Raw genomic sequence first — 20,724 nt, 5'->3', positions numbered from 1 at the left:
ATCTTAGTTGGCTGCCTCTAACTACCAACCATGGATGTGCGCCACAGCATCACTCGAGTCTCGCCGCATCTATTGTATCTCCTTTCCTAATGTAAACGTGCATCCACGCACATGCAGCAAAGCGTGTATATTGACAGCATGAAAATTGATGCTATACATAGTGTCAAGGTAATTATTGAAGCACTTAAGCCGGCACCAAATTATTTCCCTATTTTAGGACACTGAGAACTTTGTTGCTTGCCTTGATATCTTTTAGAAGCCTAGACTAGACTCTGCCTTGTCTTTTCAGATCTATAGAATATAAAAATATAAAATCTCAACTATTTTATACTTCTGCTGTTCCTCATTTGCTATGCATTTCATCATTTACAAACACTCAGCAATCCCTTTTGTTAAAGGGTAGGCTCCTCAACAGGCTACAAATTCTATACAGTTTGTGATAACAAATATGTAAGCAACTTCACCCAGAAAGCACAAAGAGTAGTTTAAGACTTCACCATAGTTTTGTATTGCAGGAATGCAAGCACTTCATTATTTGGCTAAACCACCATGCACCATTTTTTGTTTGCCAAGCACACGGCTAGTTACAAAAACCTGCCAAAAAGCCCACTGTGAGGGATAAGGGCAACCTGTACTGTACACCTGTCACAAAGTGTGAATTGCAGGGTTTCATTTGCATGAATAAAGCATTCCTTATTGGCAACTATAAAGTTGTGTGTATTTGGAGATGTGCCACTTTCAGATGAAAAGTTTTGTACTTTTATTCTAGCATTACTTGTGCTAAGTGTTGGGCAATTTCAATGATGAGGTGAAATGATGATAGAATTTAGTGAAATTATGGTACACCGTCAGAAACAGCGTTTCAAGTTATGCAGACTTTTAGGCGGTTACCTTTGAAATTATACCCTACTGGTAAAGTTTAAAAAAGAAATTCTTATCATTTGTTTTTGCATGGATGGCCTTAATGCCCAGTTATTTGCATATTCTATTACTGCCATCTAGTGGTCACATTTATTACATAATCAATCTTACAATATTCTTTTGTGGATATTAACAAATGTCCAGATATAAAATCATACATCTTTCTACTACTTATTAACAATTTCTTTACATTATACAGTTTTAATAAATTCCCTAATTCTGTGCACTTCTGTCCTTCATCAAACTATTTGATTACTCCTTTTCCCGGATACTAAAGCATAAAGAAACACTAGCAATACACTATGAAAGAGGGGGCAGCGAGCTAGATGCAGTCTGTGGGCTGCCAGTTGGACAACACTGGCTGATTATAGCTGCCGATATCGGTCCCTTGGACAGAACCGAGGAGCCTGGCCGACCGATATCTGGCCTGAAATTGGGCAGATATCGATCACCAAGGTTAGAAAATCGGCTCGTTGATGCGGTCCCCGAACAGACTGCGCCATTGCCCCCTGGGGCCAAACGATCGAATTCGCCTACATGCCTCCCCGATATCGCCCACCCGTAGGTGAGGATATCGGGTGAAGATCCGCTCGCTTGGCGATGTCACCAAGTGTATGGCCAGCTTTAGACGCAAGGACTTTGCTGCAGTTGTTGGACAAATTAGCCTCTATCATCAAAAGCTACTTGCATCTAAAGCCACTACTTGCAACTGCACATTTTGCACAAATTGCAGAGTGCTCCTACTGACAGAGGGCAGCTATCACCACCTCAAAAGTGGCAGTAGCTCTGTGGTACCCACTGCAGCCTGGGCCCGTTATTACAGCATACTTGCAGCCATTGCCACCATGCAAACACTATTATGTTGGAAATGATGCTGTGGGTAACAAGCTGTATTTATTTTTCATGTCCCCTGTTTATTAAATGGTTTGCTTTTGGGTTAGACCAGTTGTTTTTTTGACTGCATAATTAGGAAAGGCCTGTCTGATGGCTTATTAGACAAAAAATTTCCAAGAAAATAATGGGCATGCTCCCTGACACTGCTGACATATATTCTGTATCCTATTAACCCTGTTAACAGTATTCGTAGGTATAGCCTTGGCTACTCCCTGCCAAACCAATGTTACAAATTGTACAGCAACTCATGGACTTTGAATCTATTGTAAATATTTACATAAATCATTAGATATTAACTGTAGCAGCAAGGAAGCTGAAATCACTTTTTTTTTTTTAAATAAAGGTTTTATTCCCATTATGTTTTTAAGGATTTTATTCCCTTTATGAGTAGTGGCAAGTAAGGTGAATTTTTTATTTGTTTTATTATTATTTTTAGTTAAGGGTTTTAACCCCTTTAATATCTTATATTAATATCAATACGATATATAAAAATACAATCATATCATTTTCTGAGGAGGCCCACCCAGATTTGTGATGTTATTGAGCAGTATTTTTTGTAGAAAAGCAAGTTTTCTTTCACATGACTATATCAATTTCGTAATTGGCTTGCAAAGGGAGGCTTGTTCCCATCCATTCCCAGGAGGCATTTGGGTGGGTGTTCTGTCAGGGAGATGTGTTAGCACTACAGCATGCTAGGTAGTTTGATGATGCCAGTGTATTGGTGAGGATTACTTCACAATAACATCAATGGAAAGTGCTAAGAGAAGTTATCATTCCATAAATGCTGCCCCAAATATATACTAGGAAAAAAAAAAAAAAACTCTCGTCTCTTGGTGGGGTAGGATATAAACAAGAAAGGCCCTAAAACTTGGAGTGAAACATTGACAGAACTACATGTGTTAATATATAAGCACTCTGCTTTATTAAGTCCAACTGAACCATTTGTTAAAGTATCTGAGCCCCCTACGCTACACTTTAGCCTGGTGTGAATATTTGTCATTTTATTGACTTTAAATTTTTGCTGTAATACAGCAAAAATCTTTGTAAGTATAAAGCCAGACTGTGTGAGCTCCATTGCCTTGTAATGCCATGGCTTTATCTAGGCCTGATTTTAAGCACTGGTGAATCAACCTTGTAGATCATCCTGTCTGAATTACCAGACCACTTACTGAATTTTTTTTCATGTTCCTTTATTGATATGCATAAATCTGCATTACTTCTTCCACTATATCCTAAACACAGGGAGAGCTCCCAGACCCCATGCAATTGTAGTTACCACCCTCCTTATTAAAGATCTTAAAAGAGAATGGGACACTGTTTGCACATGACTTTACATATTCTCTCTTGTTTTACGCCAATTTGCTGAAGGGGTTAAGATAATTGGATAGCCTTTTAGATTGCATGCAGAGATACAATAAAACCAAAGAGCATTTTATATATCATAATCTGTAAACTATTGCAGATTTAATTGCCACAAACATTTTTTACACATCAGCAGCACTAGGATGATATTCTAATGCTTACTTATTAATAATAATATAGAATGTATAAAGGTTGGCTATGCAGCACAATAATCGGTGCTTTCTGACATTAGAATGTGCCATTTTTATACTAAAGAAATGCATACACTATTCTGTGTGTACTGGCATTCTTCTGTGCTGCCTCTATCTTTTACCAACAGTCACTGCTCTGCTCCAAACCTCACCACTGCTCCCTTGTCACCAGCCTGTCTGTCAATCAGAGCTCCCCAACAAACCTTCACAATCCCACACATTTTTGAGCCCTTGGTTAGGATGAGGACTTGTTGAGGTTCCCTAATTGTGCAAATACATTTTAAATAGTTTGGTGTATGTTGTGCAATTAGTAGGAGGGTAGGGGGTATATTTAATAAATATTTTATAAATACAATAAGCACAAATGGTCATAAGATTCTTATTTTAAAGGCAATAGCAAGGCTAACAGCCAATAGCATGACATGCTATAGATTTTGAAGAATGATACCCACTAATACAATTTCAAAGACTACTAGAAGTCACCAAGTTCTGTAACCCTTATAAAGGTCACAGAATACATCAGCAACTTCTAATAACCTTATAAGTTACAGAAGGGGGAACATCATTGGCTATAGAATACATAATAATTTTAAGTAGGGATCCACAGAATCCAGTATTTGGTTCGGGATTCAGCTGAATCCAAGTGCCTGGCTGAACTGAATCCTTAAAATCACACGACTTTTTGTCACACTGAAGTTCAAAATCTTTCACTAATCGCTGCATACATGGTTCTCTTTAAAGGACAAGGAAAGTCAAAATCTATTAAGCACACTATTAAATAGTACTACTATTGCTATGTAAAAACGCTATATTTCTGGCTTGCCTAATGAAAGATTTACAGAGATACACCTTCTTCGTTCTACATACTTGTTTCAGTAAACGACCCCGCTGTCGTTTCCTCACTGTCTCTACTGCGCATGCATCCCCAACATCCTCCCTGCACCCCCCCGCATCCTTCTGTGTGTCCCCCCCCCAGCAGCTGCATCCTTATGTGTCTCCCCGCCCCAGCTCACACACCAACTCGTCCAGCTCAACTCGTTGTCATCACCACCACCCCCCCACCCCCCCCCCGTTCCGCTTGCCTCTCCACCCCTCAGCACCCGCCTGCCGGCTGCGTCCTCTTGTCACCAGCCCCGCCCCTCACCTCCCCTCCAGCACCTGCTTGCCGGTTGCGTCCTCTTGTCACCACCCCCACCCTCTCCCCCGCTCCACTACTCTCCCCGCTTGCCTCTCCCCCCCCCCCACCTGCCTGCCAGCTGCGTCCTCTTGTTATGGCCCCAGCTGCCGCTGCATCTACTTTCTATAAGGGTCGCCACGGCAACCAGCCGCTAGGGTGAGCACTCCTGCTTGTGCGCATGCACCACCTACAGTCCTGGTCGCAGTGTCTGTGCAGGGACGTTGCATTATGGGAATCTTCTCTACCCAGCCCAGCCCGCGGGCCGCCAGTTGGACAGCACTGATCTGAACTATTGAAATATGGGGAGACTTAAAGGCATGATTGAGACAACTGAAGGTATGCCTACAGCTTGAGATTAACTCTTTACTAGCCTTTCCTTCTCCTTTAAACCTTTGGTGACCGGATTCGGATTGGAATTTGGCCAGATCTTTCACAAAGGATTTGGGATTCGGATGAATCCTGAAATAGTTCATTCAGTGCATCCCTAATTAAAAGCATAATAATGTGCTTTTAGGTAATGCTTAGTAATATTCGGGCTAGGCGATACCTCCAGGGTTCCTCAGCACCCTGTGTGAATTGCCGCAGTTCAGTTGCAACAAAAGAAATAGGGCACACATACATCAATCACACGGCAAACACCGGAAATGACACCAGGCTGACTGAAAATATTTGGCGCAACTGCACCTGTTCTGCCACAGAGTGCACGTTGTACATGTTGTCAGTAGCCTATTGGTCTAAACAGCGCAAACACCTTAGTTGTTGCATATGTATTTTTCTATATTGTAGTATAGTATGAATTTATAAATATAAAGTATATTTGAATTCACCAAGATTTTTGTGACCGATTTTTAGTAAAAGCACTTGGTGGCTTCACATTTGCTTATTGGAACTTCCAATCTAATATATAAAGCAAATTGTTCAGCTGCTGGATTCTACTTTGGCTACAGGCACAAAAACACGATAATATGACAAAATAATATCTCCATTAAGTAAAGATGTTTTGCAGAATAAAAATAAAGGGTAATTTTTATTTCCCAGAGTGCAAGTTCTAGAGCACTAAGGGGCGCAAGGGCTCTAATGGAATGCTACACCCTGTTCCTTGCTGCTAGTCCAGGCCCTGCACAGGATTTGCTTTGTCACTCCCCGACTGCTCACTAACCAGGCAAGGTTTCTGCTTCCTCTTTCAGAGTGGCCCTTTTTTTTTTGCACTTTGCATATTTATTTTGGCCATACAGTATATCTGTGTTGAGATAGGTGACTAAGTGAACCATGGTTCATGGTTATACAAGGTGCAGTTTTAATGACTACTGTGGTTAAAAGTAAATTTTACAGTTAGCAATATACTTAAGTGAAGGCTTGTACATTTAGAATAAAGTTCAGGGGCATGTGCAGCCAGTCACTGTATAAGATCAGATTGCTGCTCAATCTTTCATTACATAAGCTTTAAAGGGGACCTGTCACCCAGACATAAAAAGCTGTATAATAAAAGTCCTTTTCAAATTAAACATGAAACCCAAATTCATTTTTATATTAACACATCCAAACCCATTATAAAGGCATTTAAAAATCCCAGCTGTCAATCATATATTGCTTGCCCCGCCTCTATGCCTTAGGCATAGAGGCGGGGCAGACAATAACTTTAGCTTGCCGTTCAGCACTACCTAGATGTCACTGCACTTTTCCCCTCCCTCCTTATCATCTAATTGTGTAGCCAGTGCATGGGCATGGGCATCAGGTCCCCCATTCTGGCACATAAACAAGATTTTGGCATGATACACAGCTTGCCTTCATAACAGTGTCCACAAAATGGTGCCTGCCTGCTTGCTTTGATTGAGTAATTCCACGACGGAATGAAACAAGATTTATATTATTTATATAGAGTAAGTAATGTTTATTTTGCTCATCTAACAATATAGAATATAATTTGGAGTTATTTCTTAGGGTGACAGGTCCCCTTTAATAAATCCACAGGAAACCTTGCCAATCTAAAGCTGCTTATTTGATACTTTCCTTGTTTGTGCAGAGGTTAAAGTGCACTGATAGCACAATAAACTACAGGAAAACAATTAATATCTATTAGTGGGAACTAAGATTTCATATTCCTGTGGGTACAAGACATTACAAGACCTTTGTCTTTTTTTGTAGTGCCAAGTTTCAAACTGTATTGCTTGTGATAGCTGTAGATTGAACATTAACTATGGACAACTTAAACACTGCATATTTACAGATATAATAAACCAGAAACCAAGCTGTAAATGATTCAATTCTAAACATGAACAGGGTATAAGAGGTATCTTATTCCATGTAAGTTTGTTGTAGTCTCATAAAACTGGCAGAGAATAGCGCTATAGAATGCTTTTTTTTTTTGGGGTGAAAATACAATAGGGCTAACACTTTTCTTCTTCAAAAATGGACTACATCAGGGCACTCTTCCTTTGAGCACAGTACTACCATATACTTCAGGTGTCCTAGACAACCCCCGCATTGCCCTAGGCAAGTGCATGCAACCCAGGACACTGGAGCAAAATGGCGATAGTACCGCAGCCTGGTGCATTTCTTAAAGAAAGGGAGAGCCAGGCAGAGATAGGAAGTAAGCGACTGTAATCACTGGGGGTATTTAACAAATCCCAGACCACACAGATTCTCCTTTAATGAAAGACAAAAAAATTCTAGTCAAACTTTAAAATTTAATTAAGTAAATGTTTAATAGTTTTCAAATTGTTAGATTTATAGATGTAGTTGCTACTGCATGTGATTGTTCCAACCCCACACCTTTCCACCTATTCCCTTTACAAACTACAGTGGGGCAGGATCAGTCTGTGAGATCAATGCTTTGGTAAGGAGACACAAGATATCCAACTGTAGCAGACTTAGGTGGTTGCTTTGTAGTTACATTAAAGAGATACTGACACCAAAAAATTAAAAATAAATTATCTTTTTACATCTGTCATAACATTGTCTTTGCAAGAACTTTATAATTTTGCCCTAAAAGTATTTGCCTGATGCTTTTACATTACCCCATGTTCCTCAAAGAGGGGGCAGCCATATTTGTCCGTTTGCATTGGAAGCTATGACTGATAGGCTGAGAAGGGACAGTCAGGTTAATGAACTTCAAGTAACAATTACTTACAAAAGCAAACATGTCAGCAAAAAAACTGTCAACACAACCTATAGGCAGCTTTTTATGTATATTCATATTTTGAAAAGTAGTTTTTTCGTGCCAGTATGACTTTAAGGGTGAAGGCACACAGATTTTTCGCACACAGTTCGCAGGTGACTAATCTTCTGAAAATGGTTTCCCACTTGCAAAAAATGTTAATTGCCGGTTGGAAAACATGTTGCTTTGTTTTCTGAAGTTGCCTCACGAGGAAGTTGACAAACATGATAGGAAAAGATACGTAAGAGAAAATATGTAATTTATGTAAACCAGAACACATTGCTTGATTCACTTGCTTGCATTGCTCTGCATTCTTTTGCAAACTGTACAGTACTAAACTTCAGTCATGTGAGAGTATTGCACACATACAAAAGAGAAGATTAATGCACATTCCCTGGTCCGGTTTTATTAGTAATTTAGTACTTAAACAAGGGCATACATTTTCAAAAATGGTTTTAGTTACAAGACTATGATCACAAAATTGCCAAATAAACATAACAGTTTCAAGGTAATCACACCATATGGCGGTCCTAACTATTAACCTCTGGCCATAATTTTCATAGTCTGGCACCTCTTTACATGGGTGCATTTCTTGGGAAAAGTTCCTCCCGATTAAAGCACTTCTACAAATACTAAATAATGGGACCAGCAAATGTGCAATTGTCAATTCTTCTTTTTTGTATGTTTGGAATAAAACTAACCAGATTAGTCGCATTCCATTCTACTTTACTTAAAGGGGGTTGCAAAAGCACTCCAAGGTTATTTATCTTGTAATGAATACTTTACCAGAGATTTGGCAGGAAGAATTTCAAAACTTTTATTTGAATACAGATTGGGTGTTGATCTTTAAGATCTATCCCTAGTAAAGCTACAGCGGGGAGAGGACAAGCTTGCAAAACCAATGCCTAGGGTCAGGGCATACTTTTTCCAAGCAACCAAAACATGCAGGGAGGAACCAGCCTATTAAAATTATGGACAGAGGTTAATATTTAGGACCACCATATGGAGTTTACTTTGATGTGGTATGTTAGCTTGTAAATTTTGTCATATACTTGTAACTACAGGTATGGGACCTGTTAAAACAAAACAAATCACTTTTTAAATATATATGCAATGTGGTCTTGTGACTGAAGGCTAGTATTGTACAGTGTGTGCAGTGCAGAGTAATACAAGCAAAGCAAGTGACTCAATTGTGTGTGGTCTTATATGTGCATGGCGTACTTCCTCTTACGTATTCTCTTCCTCTCACATTTGTTGAAATTTCTCTTGAAATTTCTTAAAATTCAGGAACCTTTTTTTAACAACCTTTTTACGTGCTTTTTAATTTGTGTTTGGTAGTTTGGTATGTGTGTGTATTTCCCATACTCTTTCTCAATATCAAAATCTTTTTCGTTGCTGTTCTTGTTGCCATATTGAATTTGCTTGCTGCTGCCTGCGTGGTGGGGAAAGACCAAGGGTGGCCCTAAGGGGATATGGTGGCAATTCTGTTTCCAAGTGTGTATTTAAAGTACAGCTGCCCTCCAGGATGCTCCCAGATACAATGATGAATTGTTCAGTTAATTTTATAATATTTTATGTTTTATTTTAAATATGAGAGGGAACAGTAAGAATAATGTTTCATCTGTGTTATGCAAGTTAGCTACCAGTCCGTCCCCCTTAAGGTGACCATACACAGGCTGATATAAGCTGCTGATTTGGTCTCTTGGTAGTATTTATTGTGCAGGTTTCAATATACTGTTGAGGAGACAGGAAGTCTACTGCATATGCACACCTGGACGAGACCTTAGAGAAGACCCAGAAATAAGCAGATGGCAACATGGCACTTCTGGATGCAGATTTATCAAAATGTGAGATTAGGGCTCACCACAGAAAAATCCACCAACTTTCTTTTCATTCCTATAGGATTTTTAGAAGTATATTTATCAAAAGTTGAACCCTTTTTACCCACTTGATAAATATACCTCTAAAAAAATCCCACAGGAATGAATAGAAAGTGGGTGGATTTTTCTGTGGTGAGCCCTAATCTCACATTTTGATAAATCTGCCCTCTAGTGTAGTACCCCAGGCAGGTGCAGTTTTCACCTAACAGAAGCACCACCCCAGAGCCTCAGGTAAGTAGTTTCAAGTACTGGAGGATGCCTAATATTTTGGCCTCCACCCCAGTGAATATCCTTTCCTCGATTAAGGGCTGCGACAGACGGGGAGATTAGTCACTGCGCAACAAATCTCCCTTGTTGCAGACGACTAATGTCCCCGAAATGCCATCCCACCGGCTAGAATGTAAATCGCCAGTGGGATGGCATATGTGGCGCCGAAATCGCCGAAATTTCCTCTCAAGACGCGTTTGGCATCCCACTGGCTATTTACATTCTAGCCGGTGGGATGGCATTTCGGGTAGATTTGTTACGAGGAGACTAATCTCCCCGTCTGTCACAGCCCTTAGAGTGATGGCACATGCCAAGATTTGTCACCCACAGTTAAATATGCACTACCACGGGCATCATGTCTCCCAAAATTGTCATCCCCTACCCGCAGTAGCACAGATTTAATGGTGGGCAAATCTTACCGTGTGCCATCACCTTAAATCTAAGCATGCATGATTGTGTAAATTATGTTTTTGTAATCAGAATTCAATTGGTTCTGCAATGTAGGCGTTACTGGAATTAGAGCAACAAATACTTAAGACATTACCACAGCTACTGAGTGCAGAGATAGGTAGATACACCAGCCAAGTCTGCGGCTTTCTTTAGATGCATAAGGTATGGGACATGAATTTAAATATGACATAGTTTTATAACTTCCTCTGTACAATTTTCAGGTCATTAGCCAGATTAAATTTGATAGTAGCCTATTTACAGAAGAAAAGAGTATTGCTGCTGTGCACATTTTTCCTATTGATTCCAGAAAGAATTCTGTGGAGTTTTTGTAACAATGCAGAATATTATGCTTGTTAGTTCACAGAACAGAAATATTGATCTCCACAATTTGCAGCATTTTTTTGTATGTATCTTAGGGCAACTAGATTAAAGGATAAGTATATTTTAAAATTAAGTCCACTTGGCTCTCAGCCCCTCCTCAAACTTCTTTTTGCTCTCAAGCAGCAGTTGTCATTTCACATTCTCTCCCCTTTGCTTCTTTGTTTATTACCATGCCCTTTAATCCTGACTCTTGGTATCAGACGAGTTGTGCAATATTGGGAACACATCTTAGGTACATATACCTGTAGAGTTTGTACACAACAGATTTACCCCCACTAACAATCAGAAACATTATCATCTGGAGGGATGGGATTTGGGGTGCAATGGTTTTGCCCTGGAAGGCAGTCTTTTAAGAACCTACCTTGTGCATTTGTCAGTTTGCTCCAATTACATCCTTAAATCAGGGCTGTCCAACTGGAAGCTCATGGGCCCACCAAAATATTTTTATGGCCCATAGTCTGCTCAAACTCTCCATAGACTTCACTATAGGACATCATTATTTTTATTTAATATGGCCCTCGAACACGCTGTATAAGGAATCACTGTCCCACTACAAGTAGTAAGTTGGGCAACACTGCTCTAGTCTAAATAACTGTTGAATGTCTTTAAGGGCTTTTAATGTATTCTACCACATAGGAATGCCTAAGTTAATAGACCCCATTTTCTCTATTGGTCCTGCATCACCTGAACTGCATGTCGCCACCTCAGACTCTTTAAAACTGGACTCTTTAAAGCAGTGATCCCCAACCAGTGTCTCGTGACCAACATGTTGCTCCCAGTTGGATGGTGCTTATTTTTGAATTCCTGGCTTGGAGGCAAGTGTTGATTGCATAAAACCCAGTGTAAAGCCAAACAGAGCTTGCCATATGCTACCTGTCCACATAGGGGCTACCAAACGGCCAGTTATAACTCCTATTGGCACCCCCATGAAGTTTTTCCATGCCTGTGTTGCTCCCCAACACGTTTTCCATTTGAATGTGGATCATGGCTATAAAAGGTTGGGGATCCCTGCTTTAAATCAACAACACATAATTCCTTGTCTGGAAAAGGGGACTCTTCAGCTCTTAATTATAGAAATCCACATATCCGCTGGATAATACCTATTCTTCTTTATTTTCAGGCAGTTTGTCACTCACAGGAGATCACATTCCACAGGCGACAAAGCACCCAAATTCATTTTATTCCCAAAAAACATGCATTGGGGTTTTTCATTTGATTAAGCCAGATTGGTGCAGGTAAATGTCTACCTTTCTCCTGACAAAGTCTTAAGTGTCCGGTTTAAAATGTGTGAGGAAGGGGCTGTACAGACAGCCCGAATCACATATTAAATGTGTGTACACTGTATGACAGAACAGTCAAGGTTAGACAAATTTCAAGCTTTCCGATAACCATGTAATAGTAATTAGCCATGCAGGACGTGCAATTGGCATGTATCCTGGAAATGGAGGCAAACGTTGCAATTTTGACATATCCCTTATTGCGCCACAACGTTACTATGCAGTCAGGCAGGCTGGCAACTCATTTCCTAAAGCCCCGCCCCCTTTTTCCGCCCCTGTATTGAAAACCAGTTCGCGCCTCGGTGTCTCAGTGTGCGTAGTGCGGCTGCAGCCATGCCTGGTCTGCTGCTAGGAGAAATCTTTCCTGACTTTGAGGCGGACACAACTATTGGCAGAATCAAGTTTCATGAATTCCTGGGGGGCTCGTAAGTGTTTTACTTACCGTTGGATGTACTAGGAACTGTACGGCGCCTGCGTCTTATAGTCTCACTCGCTGACAGGCAGTCATGAGAAAAGGACCGTGTACCGTAACGCCTCCAGCTTGCGTTTAGTTCTTTGGCGTAATATCGGTTGTTTGGGGCTGTATAACCGTAAACCTTCCCGCCTCCGAATCTAGGGCTTCAGACAGGCCCAGCTTATGGAGTAGAGTTACAGCATCCGTCGTCTGTAACGCCGGGCAGGGGGTGGGGTGGGTGACGGCAGAGGCGGGGTTATGATGGGGCGATCGGCAATTGGCTGATTACCGCTTCAATCTAATAGCGGGGTGCGATTACTGAGGAAGCAGACCCTGCAGCTGGGAGCGGGGCAGGCAATTTCAATATATCTTGGTAGAGCAGGTAAAAAAGTAATGCTTTTGGGCCCTAAATGTGTTGTTGATTTACTTTAAAATTGAAAATCGGCCCATATATTATACAATATATATTTAAAGGAGAAGGAAAGGCATTTTGGCATGTTACTGCCAATAGTGCCACCTAGAACAATATATTCTGCAGAAAGCATTACTATACCTGAGTAAACAGGTTTAGGAGCTTTCTCTGTTTACTTAAGATAGCAGCTGCCATTTTAGGTTGCTTCCTGCCTGCAGCGCTAGCTGTTATAGCTGAGATCACACATTCCTAAGGGAGGGAGGAGGGAACTGTGCAGACTCTGGCCTCTAGAATTAAGGGTGTTGCTGAGAGAGGAAGTCAGATACTGGAACATCATGTTTATAAAAAAGAGACAAGAAATCCTGTATTTCTTTTGATAGAGGACTCTGTGCAGCATTACTGTAAGTGTTTATGGCTGTATTTACATAGCCCTTGCTAATGAAGCTTACTTAGTTTTTACCTTTCCTTCTCCTTTAAGAGCTGTCAACCTGACAGCTACGCTTGTAGGGAAAACTGCAGGGTAAAAAAATTCCCTCATACCCAGAAAGGACATGACGCACATGCACAAAATTGCTGCTGAAGCTGAAAAATTCTCCCCGCACGTGGGCAAATGCATCAAATTACGTGACCAAACGCTTATTGCACATGCACACACGAAATTCACCGCAGGACTTAATGAGACTTACGCAAAATCAGGACAATACTGCTGGGGGATGGGGAAATGGGGGAGAGCCTTCGAAATAGGGGGTGTTGACAGCTCTCATATATGAAGCAGAGCTGTCAACCTTAAGGGGGCGAAAAGCTTGGGGAATTATGCAGAAATGTGTCCTGTTACCCCCGAAATGGTGTCATTCCACCGCTACTACCTCATGTGCATATACTTTGGATGCTGTCAATGACTCCTGAAAATAGGGGGGATTGACACCTGAAGGTGACCTTTAAACAGTGATTACATGCAGCTTTAGCTTATAAAGGCATTTGCAGCCCTCCAAACTGTATGGTCAGAGCTGGAACAACTCGTTTTTCAAATATCTAATGTTCAAACCATGCTTCTCTAATGTGCGCTGACTGTTTGGCAGAGAGACTGCATTCCAGACTCATGGCCTTGTCTGATTTGTGTTTATATAGTATGCAAGATTAGCTTTGTAAATCTTCTATTACTCTATTGCCACTATTTTGTAATAGCTACACTAATTGTAGTAAGTGCACAAAATCATGAAACTGCCAATATACACTTACCAATAATCTTCCTACAATATTGTTGATCTTTTAAATTGTAAGCAAGGCCCTCTTTATCTCTTGTATTTGCATGCATTTCTGTTTGTTTAGTGTATGCACACATCTATTGTATGTTGGCGTGTGTGTATATATATATATATATATATACACTGTTTAAAAAAATAAAAGGAACACAAAAATAAGACATCCTAGATCTGAATAAATGAAATATTCTTAAGTGCTTTGTTCTTTACATAGTTGAATGTGCTGACAACAAAATCACACAAAAATTATCAATGGAAATCAAATTTATCAACCCATGGAGGTCTGGATTTGGGGTCACACTAATAATTAAAGTGGAAAAAAACACTACAGGCTGATCCAACTTTGATGTGATGTCCTTAAAAGAAGTCAAAATGAGGCTCAGTAGTGTGTGTGTGGCCTCCATGTGCCCGTGTGACCTCCCTATAACGCCTGGGGATGCTCCTGATGAGGTGGCGGATGGTCTCCTAAGGGATCTCCTCCCAAATCTGGACTAAAGCATCCACCAACTCCTGGACAGTCTGTGGTGCAACGTGACATTGGTGGATGGAGCGAGACATGTCCCAGGTTTGCTCAATTGGATTCAGGTCTGGGGAACGGGCGGGCCAGTCCATAGCATCAATGCCTTCATCTTGCAGGAACTGCTGACACACTCCAGCCACTCTTGCTAATTGCCTACAATTTCCCCTGTTGTCTATTCCATTTGCACAACAGCATGTGAAATTGATTGTCAATCAGTGTTGCTACCTAAGTGGACAGTTTGATTTCACTGAACTTTAAGTGTTCCCTTTATTTTTTTGAGCTGTGTGTGTGTGTGTGTGTGTGTGTGTGTATGTATGTATGTATGTGTATATATGTGTGTGTGTGCTAATAACGCTTGTATGGTTGGCTTTAGAGGCACCATTGATTATTTAAGAATGTATTCTCTACATAAAATACTATACTGTTTATTATTGCAGATGGGGTGTTCTTTTCTCACACCCACGGGATTATACCCCTGTCTGCACCACCGAGCTAGGACGTTGTGTAAAGCTTGCTCCGGAGTTCAAAAAACGCAATGTTCGCATGATTGCCCTGTCAATAGACTCTGTAGAGGATCATCTCGGCTGGAGTAAGGTATTTAGTGTGGTTTAACCTACAGTGTTCATTCTTGTCTGCCAAGATCTCTCCTCCACTAGCAAGAAGTTTAGTTGGTGATGCTGCTTGTCTAAAATGATGGAGCTTTACAAAGTCCGCAATTGTTTTTTAAATTGTTGTAAATAGAACTCGGACTCTTGTGTTCATGTGATGTTTTCTGCCATATAAAACAAAGCACTGCAAGAAGCTGGTATTTTGATGATCTAATAAGTTTTACTTTACAGTTCAGCTGTAGTAAACAAGAACATAATTCAGTGTTCAAATTCAGATTGGTTTGGTGTTTGATGGCCTTTGTAAATGTATTGTTGTTTCTTAAAGGACATGGAAACCCCACATACACAAATTTAATCAGTGAACAGCCTCTTTAAAATCTTTCAATACCTGCCACTCTGGTTGTCCAGATGTTTATAGTAAGGCTGCAGCATCCCCTTAATCACTTAGATTTCCTTCTCCTCCTGTAACCCACTTGGCCCCTCCCTCAGGAATTTGCTTTGACTTGTGGGCATGCTCAGTTGTTCTAAGCTCAGATTACTAAACACGCCCCCCAGTCTAGCAGCCAGTGAAGAGATGGCATTGCTGATTCCCATAGAAACTCAGCTCTAGCTGTCTGCTTCAATTTTTTTCTTCTAACTGTCTCTCCTTACCTCATGTCAAACAAAGCAGAACTTTTATCAAAGACAGTTGTGCCTGTGTGAGCCTGTATTCTTGATGAAATGTATGCTGAATAAGGGTGTGTGTGTGTGTGTATGCTGTTTGCAGATTTAAATGTATCTAAATTATGTATCGGAGGAAAAATGGCCACCGGGTGAAAGCTGCTATTTGCTTTAGGAAAATGTGATGGTGCTGGCAAGCAGAGGGGATATATGCAGTACTAATGATGCCATTTAGGTGGAGGAGACCTGCCCAACTGATATACATTGCAAGCAAATGTAGGCTTTTCATGTCCTTTAAGTAAAGTGAGCAGTAACATGTGAGAAATCTTTTGTACATTTGTAAGAGGAACAATAAATAATTAATGTCCGATTTTGTTAGTCAGGATGTTGGTATCTTTTACTGAGTTTGACTACAATTAGCACTCTTATTGCATTATAAATGGAAACTGTGTCTGTTAAGAAGAGCCCCATTCACTGGGCATTGCCAATATGTACCCTCTAAAGTGATAGACAGATGAACAATGGGTCACTTTTCCTGTTTATTCAGTTGCAGTTCCTGCCCCCCTGTTAGATAACTATTTAACATTTTGTCACTAAACTACTAGTGATTGCATCATGTATCAGGCAATAAGTCATTCTATAAAATGTATGTGTTTAATAAAAATTTGAAAGGCATACCCTGCATAATTAGAACTAAATCATTTTTCAAATTCTGTTCCTCTGTTTTACAAAAATATTGTCAGAAAACTACAACAAACTGCAGTGATAATTTTTTAGAGAATTTTCAGCATAAAATTAGTGAATTTTTCCCCCCCATCTTTTCTACATTACATTATTGTTGCTTTCTTCTAGGACATCAACTCTTATAACTGTGATGAGCCCACAGAGACACTACCCTTTCCTATTATTGCTGATCCCAAACGGGATCTGGCTGTAAAACTTGGTATGCTTGATCCTGATGAGAAGGACATGCAGGGGATGCCAGTGACTGCAAGATGTGTAAGTATCTGAGCTCTGTTGTACATGGGAGTAAAAGTTTTTTTTTTTTTTTAATTTAAAATGACTTCTGTAGAGAACAGAAACAATCTGGGTTTTTTTCCTTAGGTTTTCATCATTGGCCCTGATAAGAAAATGAAGCTTTCTATTTTGTATCCAGCCACCACCGGAAGGAATTTTGATGAAATCCTAAGAGTCGTGGATTCCCTTCAACTGACTGCAGTCCATAATGTTGCGACTCCAGTGGATTGGAAGGTAAATTACATGCAAATTTTCTTATTCATTGGGGTTTTGGTCTGCTGTAAGTGGAGTGTGAAGAATGTTAGCAGGCACCCTTCAGCCAGATTTACTAGATTCCACACATTGTAAAAATCATAATCCTTGTGTATGTTATTTAGACCAAGTGAAACCCATTAAAAATTATCTACCATTTTTTAATTAGCAGCCTTTGTAATTTACATCTTATGCTATTCCCCTGAAATGAGCTCTGATCATAACTTCTGATGTGAAGAAGCAGGGGGCTGTCTTTTATACCAGACTTGAAAAAAGCACAGAAGTTTGTTTACTGGATTGTCATTAGTACGTTAAGAGCAAGTCACACACAGATAAGAAAGTGAAACATGAGCAGACACTCTGCTGCAGACACTGAGGAAAACAGAGCTCTAGTTAGCTGTCTCGTAACCCTGTATTAACTGCTTTGCCTCAGCTAAATACAATTGTTCCAAACTTGCTCTAAGCCTCCCAGCACATCAAACTAAATTTAAAATTCAAAGTTTAAAACAGTCTCAATTAGTATTCGCTCACCCCTTCACAAATTTGGTCCAGTTGCCTTGCCCCGGACCCTTCACTCAGGGAAAAAATCTTTCACAACTGTTTCTTTATAAAAAAAAAATAAAAACCACATAAATCCAGTTTTTCATGGACACTCACCCCCACTGATCCAATGGTCCGGGTGCAGCGCCCCAGACCCGTAGCAAAGGGAGACCCAGCAGTCACAAGCACAATTTCTCGATTGGTTTCCTAAGGTCGCCGAAGTTTCCTTGCGAGGCAACTTTGGGAAACCAAAGCGATGCGTATGCCATCCCACCAGCGATTTTACATGCTTGCCAGTGGGATGGCAGTCGCCTGCGGTAGTGAAGATTTATTGCGGGCGACTAATTAATGTCCGATTTTGTTAGTCAGGATGTTGGTATCTTTTACTGAGTTTGACTACAATTAGCACTCTTATAGCATTATAAATGGAAACTGTGTCTGTCACTGGGGGTTGCCAATATGTACCCTCTAAAGTGATAGATGAACAATGGGTCACTTTTCCTGTTTATTCAGTTGCAGTTCCTGCCCCCGTTAGATAACTTTTTAACAATTTGACTCCGGGAAACCAAAACGACGCGTATGCCATCCCACCAGCGATTTTACATGCTTGCCAGTGGGATGGCAGTCGCCTGCGGTAGTGAAGATTTATTGCGGGTGAACTGTAAGCGTTTTGGGTTTTCTTCCCCTCCAGTTTTTTTTCCCCTTTTAAGAGACCTGTCACATCTAATAATAGGGTTGCTATTTCAGGATCTTTATAAATGCTTTAAAGAGATCCTTTTACAATATTGTATGATTCTGGTAAAAATAGTACACTGCTGTAATTCTTTAATTTATTATAACACATTGGGCACATTATATTATAAAACATTGGGCAATATTTTTGATAGATGGATGCCCAGCTTTAAAAGTTATGCTACCAACAAATTAAAATTGCAGTTCCAAGACCCCAATCATAAAACTGTGTAATTGGTGCTGAAAACTCACGTACATGTATTTAAATGCTGAGTGCAATCCATTAAGTTAGATAGTAAGTTGTAAAAACAGATTGCAGCAGTGTCGTTTAAAAAGAATATGTAAAACAAATGATCTGCAACCTTTTGCAAGTGCTTTTTTTGTATGTTACCTGAACAAAGTTGAAAAAATTTTTTAATTGTTATTTCTCCTATGCAGCCTGGTGATCGAGTCATGGTTCCCCCAAATGTTCCTGAAGAAGAAGCCAGTAAACTATATCCATCTGGCGTTTTTAACAAAGCGCTCCCTTCTCGCAAGAATTACCTGCGATACACTGCACACCCACAATAAGCAGAAATAAAATATTTTTTGAATGATTTACTTTATCACCAACAGTAGTGATTCATTCATATGCATGATTGATCTTCTGAAGGTAGAATACTTAGTAAAAGTCCACAAAACAGATGTATATCCTGTGATTTTTTTTTTTGGTAAACATAAACAACTCTGGAATCCATCTGGAGAGGGTCTAAAACATTTGCACGCAGAGTACTGTCTTGAAAGAGTCTGTTGACTTCTAGGACAATGGCACATGCAGAGATCAATTGCCTGTGCGAAATGTAATGGTCCTGTTGGTGACAAGTGCCAGAGAATACCTTTAACTTTGATAGTATGGGAATTGCTGCATCAGATTACATTCTGCTTATGTCAGATTCCATTCTGTAATCTGACATAAGGTTTAATAAATTTGGGTTTGATGGCTTATGAATGATTTTAAATAAATTCCAATTTCCAATATTCTTTCAACTCCTGTTCAGGTATTTTCCTCTAGTGCCTTTCGAGAAAGCCAGCAGGCACATTATTACTTTGCCAAAGATTTTATTAATACCTATGCATATGTGTGACAACATTCTTGCATTCCTCTTGTAATCCTTTTTTTCCCTATGAAATAAATCTTGTATTTGAATTATAAAGCTTTTTCTTGCTTTCAATTAGGACACTAGTTTGTTTGAATGACCTTTTTTTCTTTAAAGGGGACCTGGCACCTTAAGAAATAATTCCAGATTGTTTTCTATTGTGTTTGTCAAGCAAAATAAACTTCATTTACACTATATAAATTATTTTAATATTAGTTTCTTCAGCCTTGGAATTCACAATTGCAACAAGCAGGCAGGGGCCATTTTGTGGACAGTGTTATCAAGGCAAACTTTGCATTCAATTAAAATCTTGTTTCTGCGCCAGTATGGGGGGACTTGATACCCATATTCATGCACAAAATTAGATGGTGAGGAGGGAGGGGGAATGTGAGGAGAGCAGCAACATCTAAGAAGTTCTGAATTGAAAGTAACTCTCTGCCCCACCTCTATGCCGAAGGCATAGAGGCGGGGCAGGCAATATATGATTGACATCTGGGATTTTTAAATGCTTTTATAATGGGTTTGGATGTGTTAATAAAAAAAAATGAGCTTGAGTTTCCTTTTTTAATTTGAAATGGGCTTTTATTATACAGTTTTTTATGCCTGGGTGACAGGTTCGCTTTAAATATGCTCTGGTTAATTACTTTTTTTTCTCCCAATACTTTTCACATATTGGTGATAAGTGGTTAAGGGAATGTTTTATAAGCAAAAGTTTAGACACTATATTGCTACTAACAGCATCTGAACAAACTTTAAATAAAATAAATATTGAATGCCCTTTGTTGATACTTGCAGTCAAGATCCAAACTGTCTTTGAAAGCAACATCAGCACAAGAATTATTTTTTTTTTTTTTTTGATTGTTTGGGAAAGCAGCAGCCACAGACATCTGCACATGCTCAATGCCAAACATAGACTAGAGCAGGGGTCCCAAACCTTTTTTTACTTGTGAGCCACAGTCAAATGTAAAGAAATTAGGAGACCAACAAAACATCATAAAAGTTCATGGAAATGCCAAATAAGGGCTAAGATTGACTATTAGGTAGCCTCTATGCACCCTATCAGCATACAGGGGGCTTTATTTGGTAGTAAATCTTGTTTTTATTCAACCAAAACTTGCCCCCAAGTCAGGGATTGAAAAATAACTACCTGGTTTGGGGGCACTGAGAGCAACAT

The 20,724-nt window shown here is 39.9% G+C and overlaps 2 protein-coding genes across 2 annotated transcripts in view; one reads left to right on the top strand and one right to left on the bottom strand.

The window, feature by feature from the left end:
• tada1 (transcriptional adaptor 1) overlaps positions 1–12,495 on the bottom strand; it is a 46,131-nt gene extending 33,636 nt beyond the window's left edge. The window contains exon 1 of the mRNA NM_001005070.1: positions 12,400–12,495. The gene's annotated coding sequence lies outside the window, so the exon portion shown is untranslated. The remainder of the gene's footprint in view (positions 1–12,399) is intronic.
• On the top strand, positions 12,279–19,607 carry prdx6 (peroxiredoxin 6). The gene is given in 5 exon segments (NM_203771.1): positions 12,279–12,382; positions 15,043–15,199; positions 16,726–16,872; positions 16,978–17,124; positions 18,853–19,607. Coding segments are annotated over 5 exon segments (675 nt in total). The 5' UTR covers positions 12,279–12,290; the 3' UTR covers positions 18,985–19,607.
• The last annotated feature ends 1,117 nt before the right edge of the window (positions 19,608–20,724 follow it).

This window comes from Xenopus tropicalis, chromosome 4 (assembly GCF_000004195.4).
Source record: "Xenopus tropicalis strain Nigerian chromosome 4, UCB_Xtro_10.0, whole genome shotgun sequence".
NCBI lineage: Eukaryota > Metazoa > Chordata > Amphibia > Anura > Pipidae > Xenopus > Xenopus tropicalis.
Note: the sequence above shows the minus strand (reverse complement) of the source record. Positions and strands in the feature narration are given on the sequence as shown.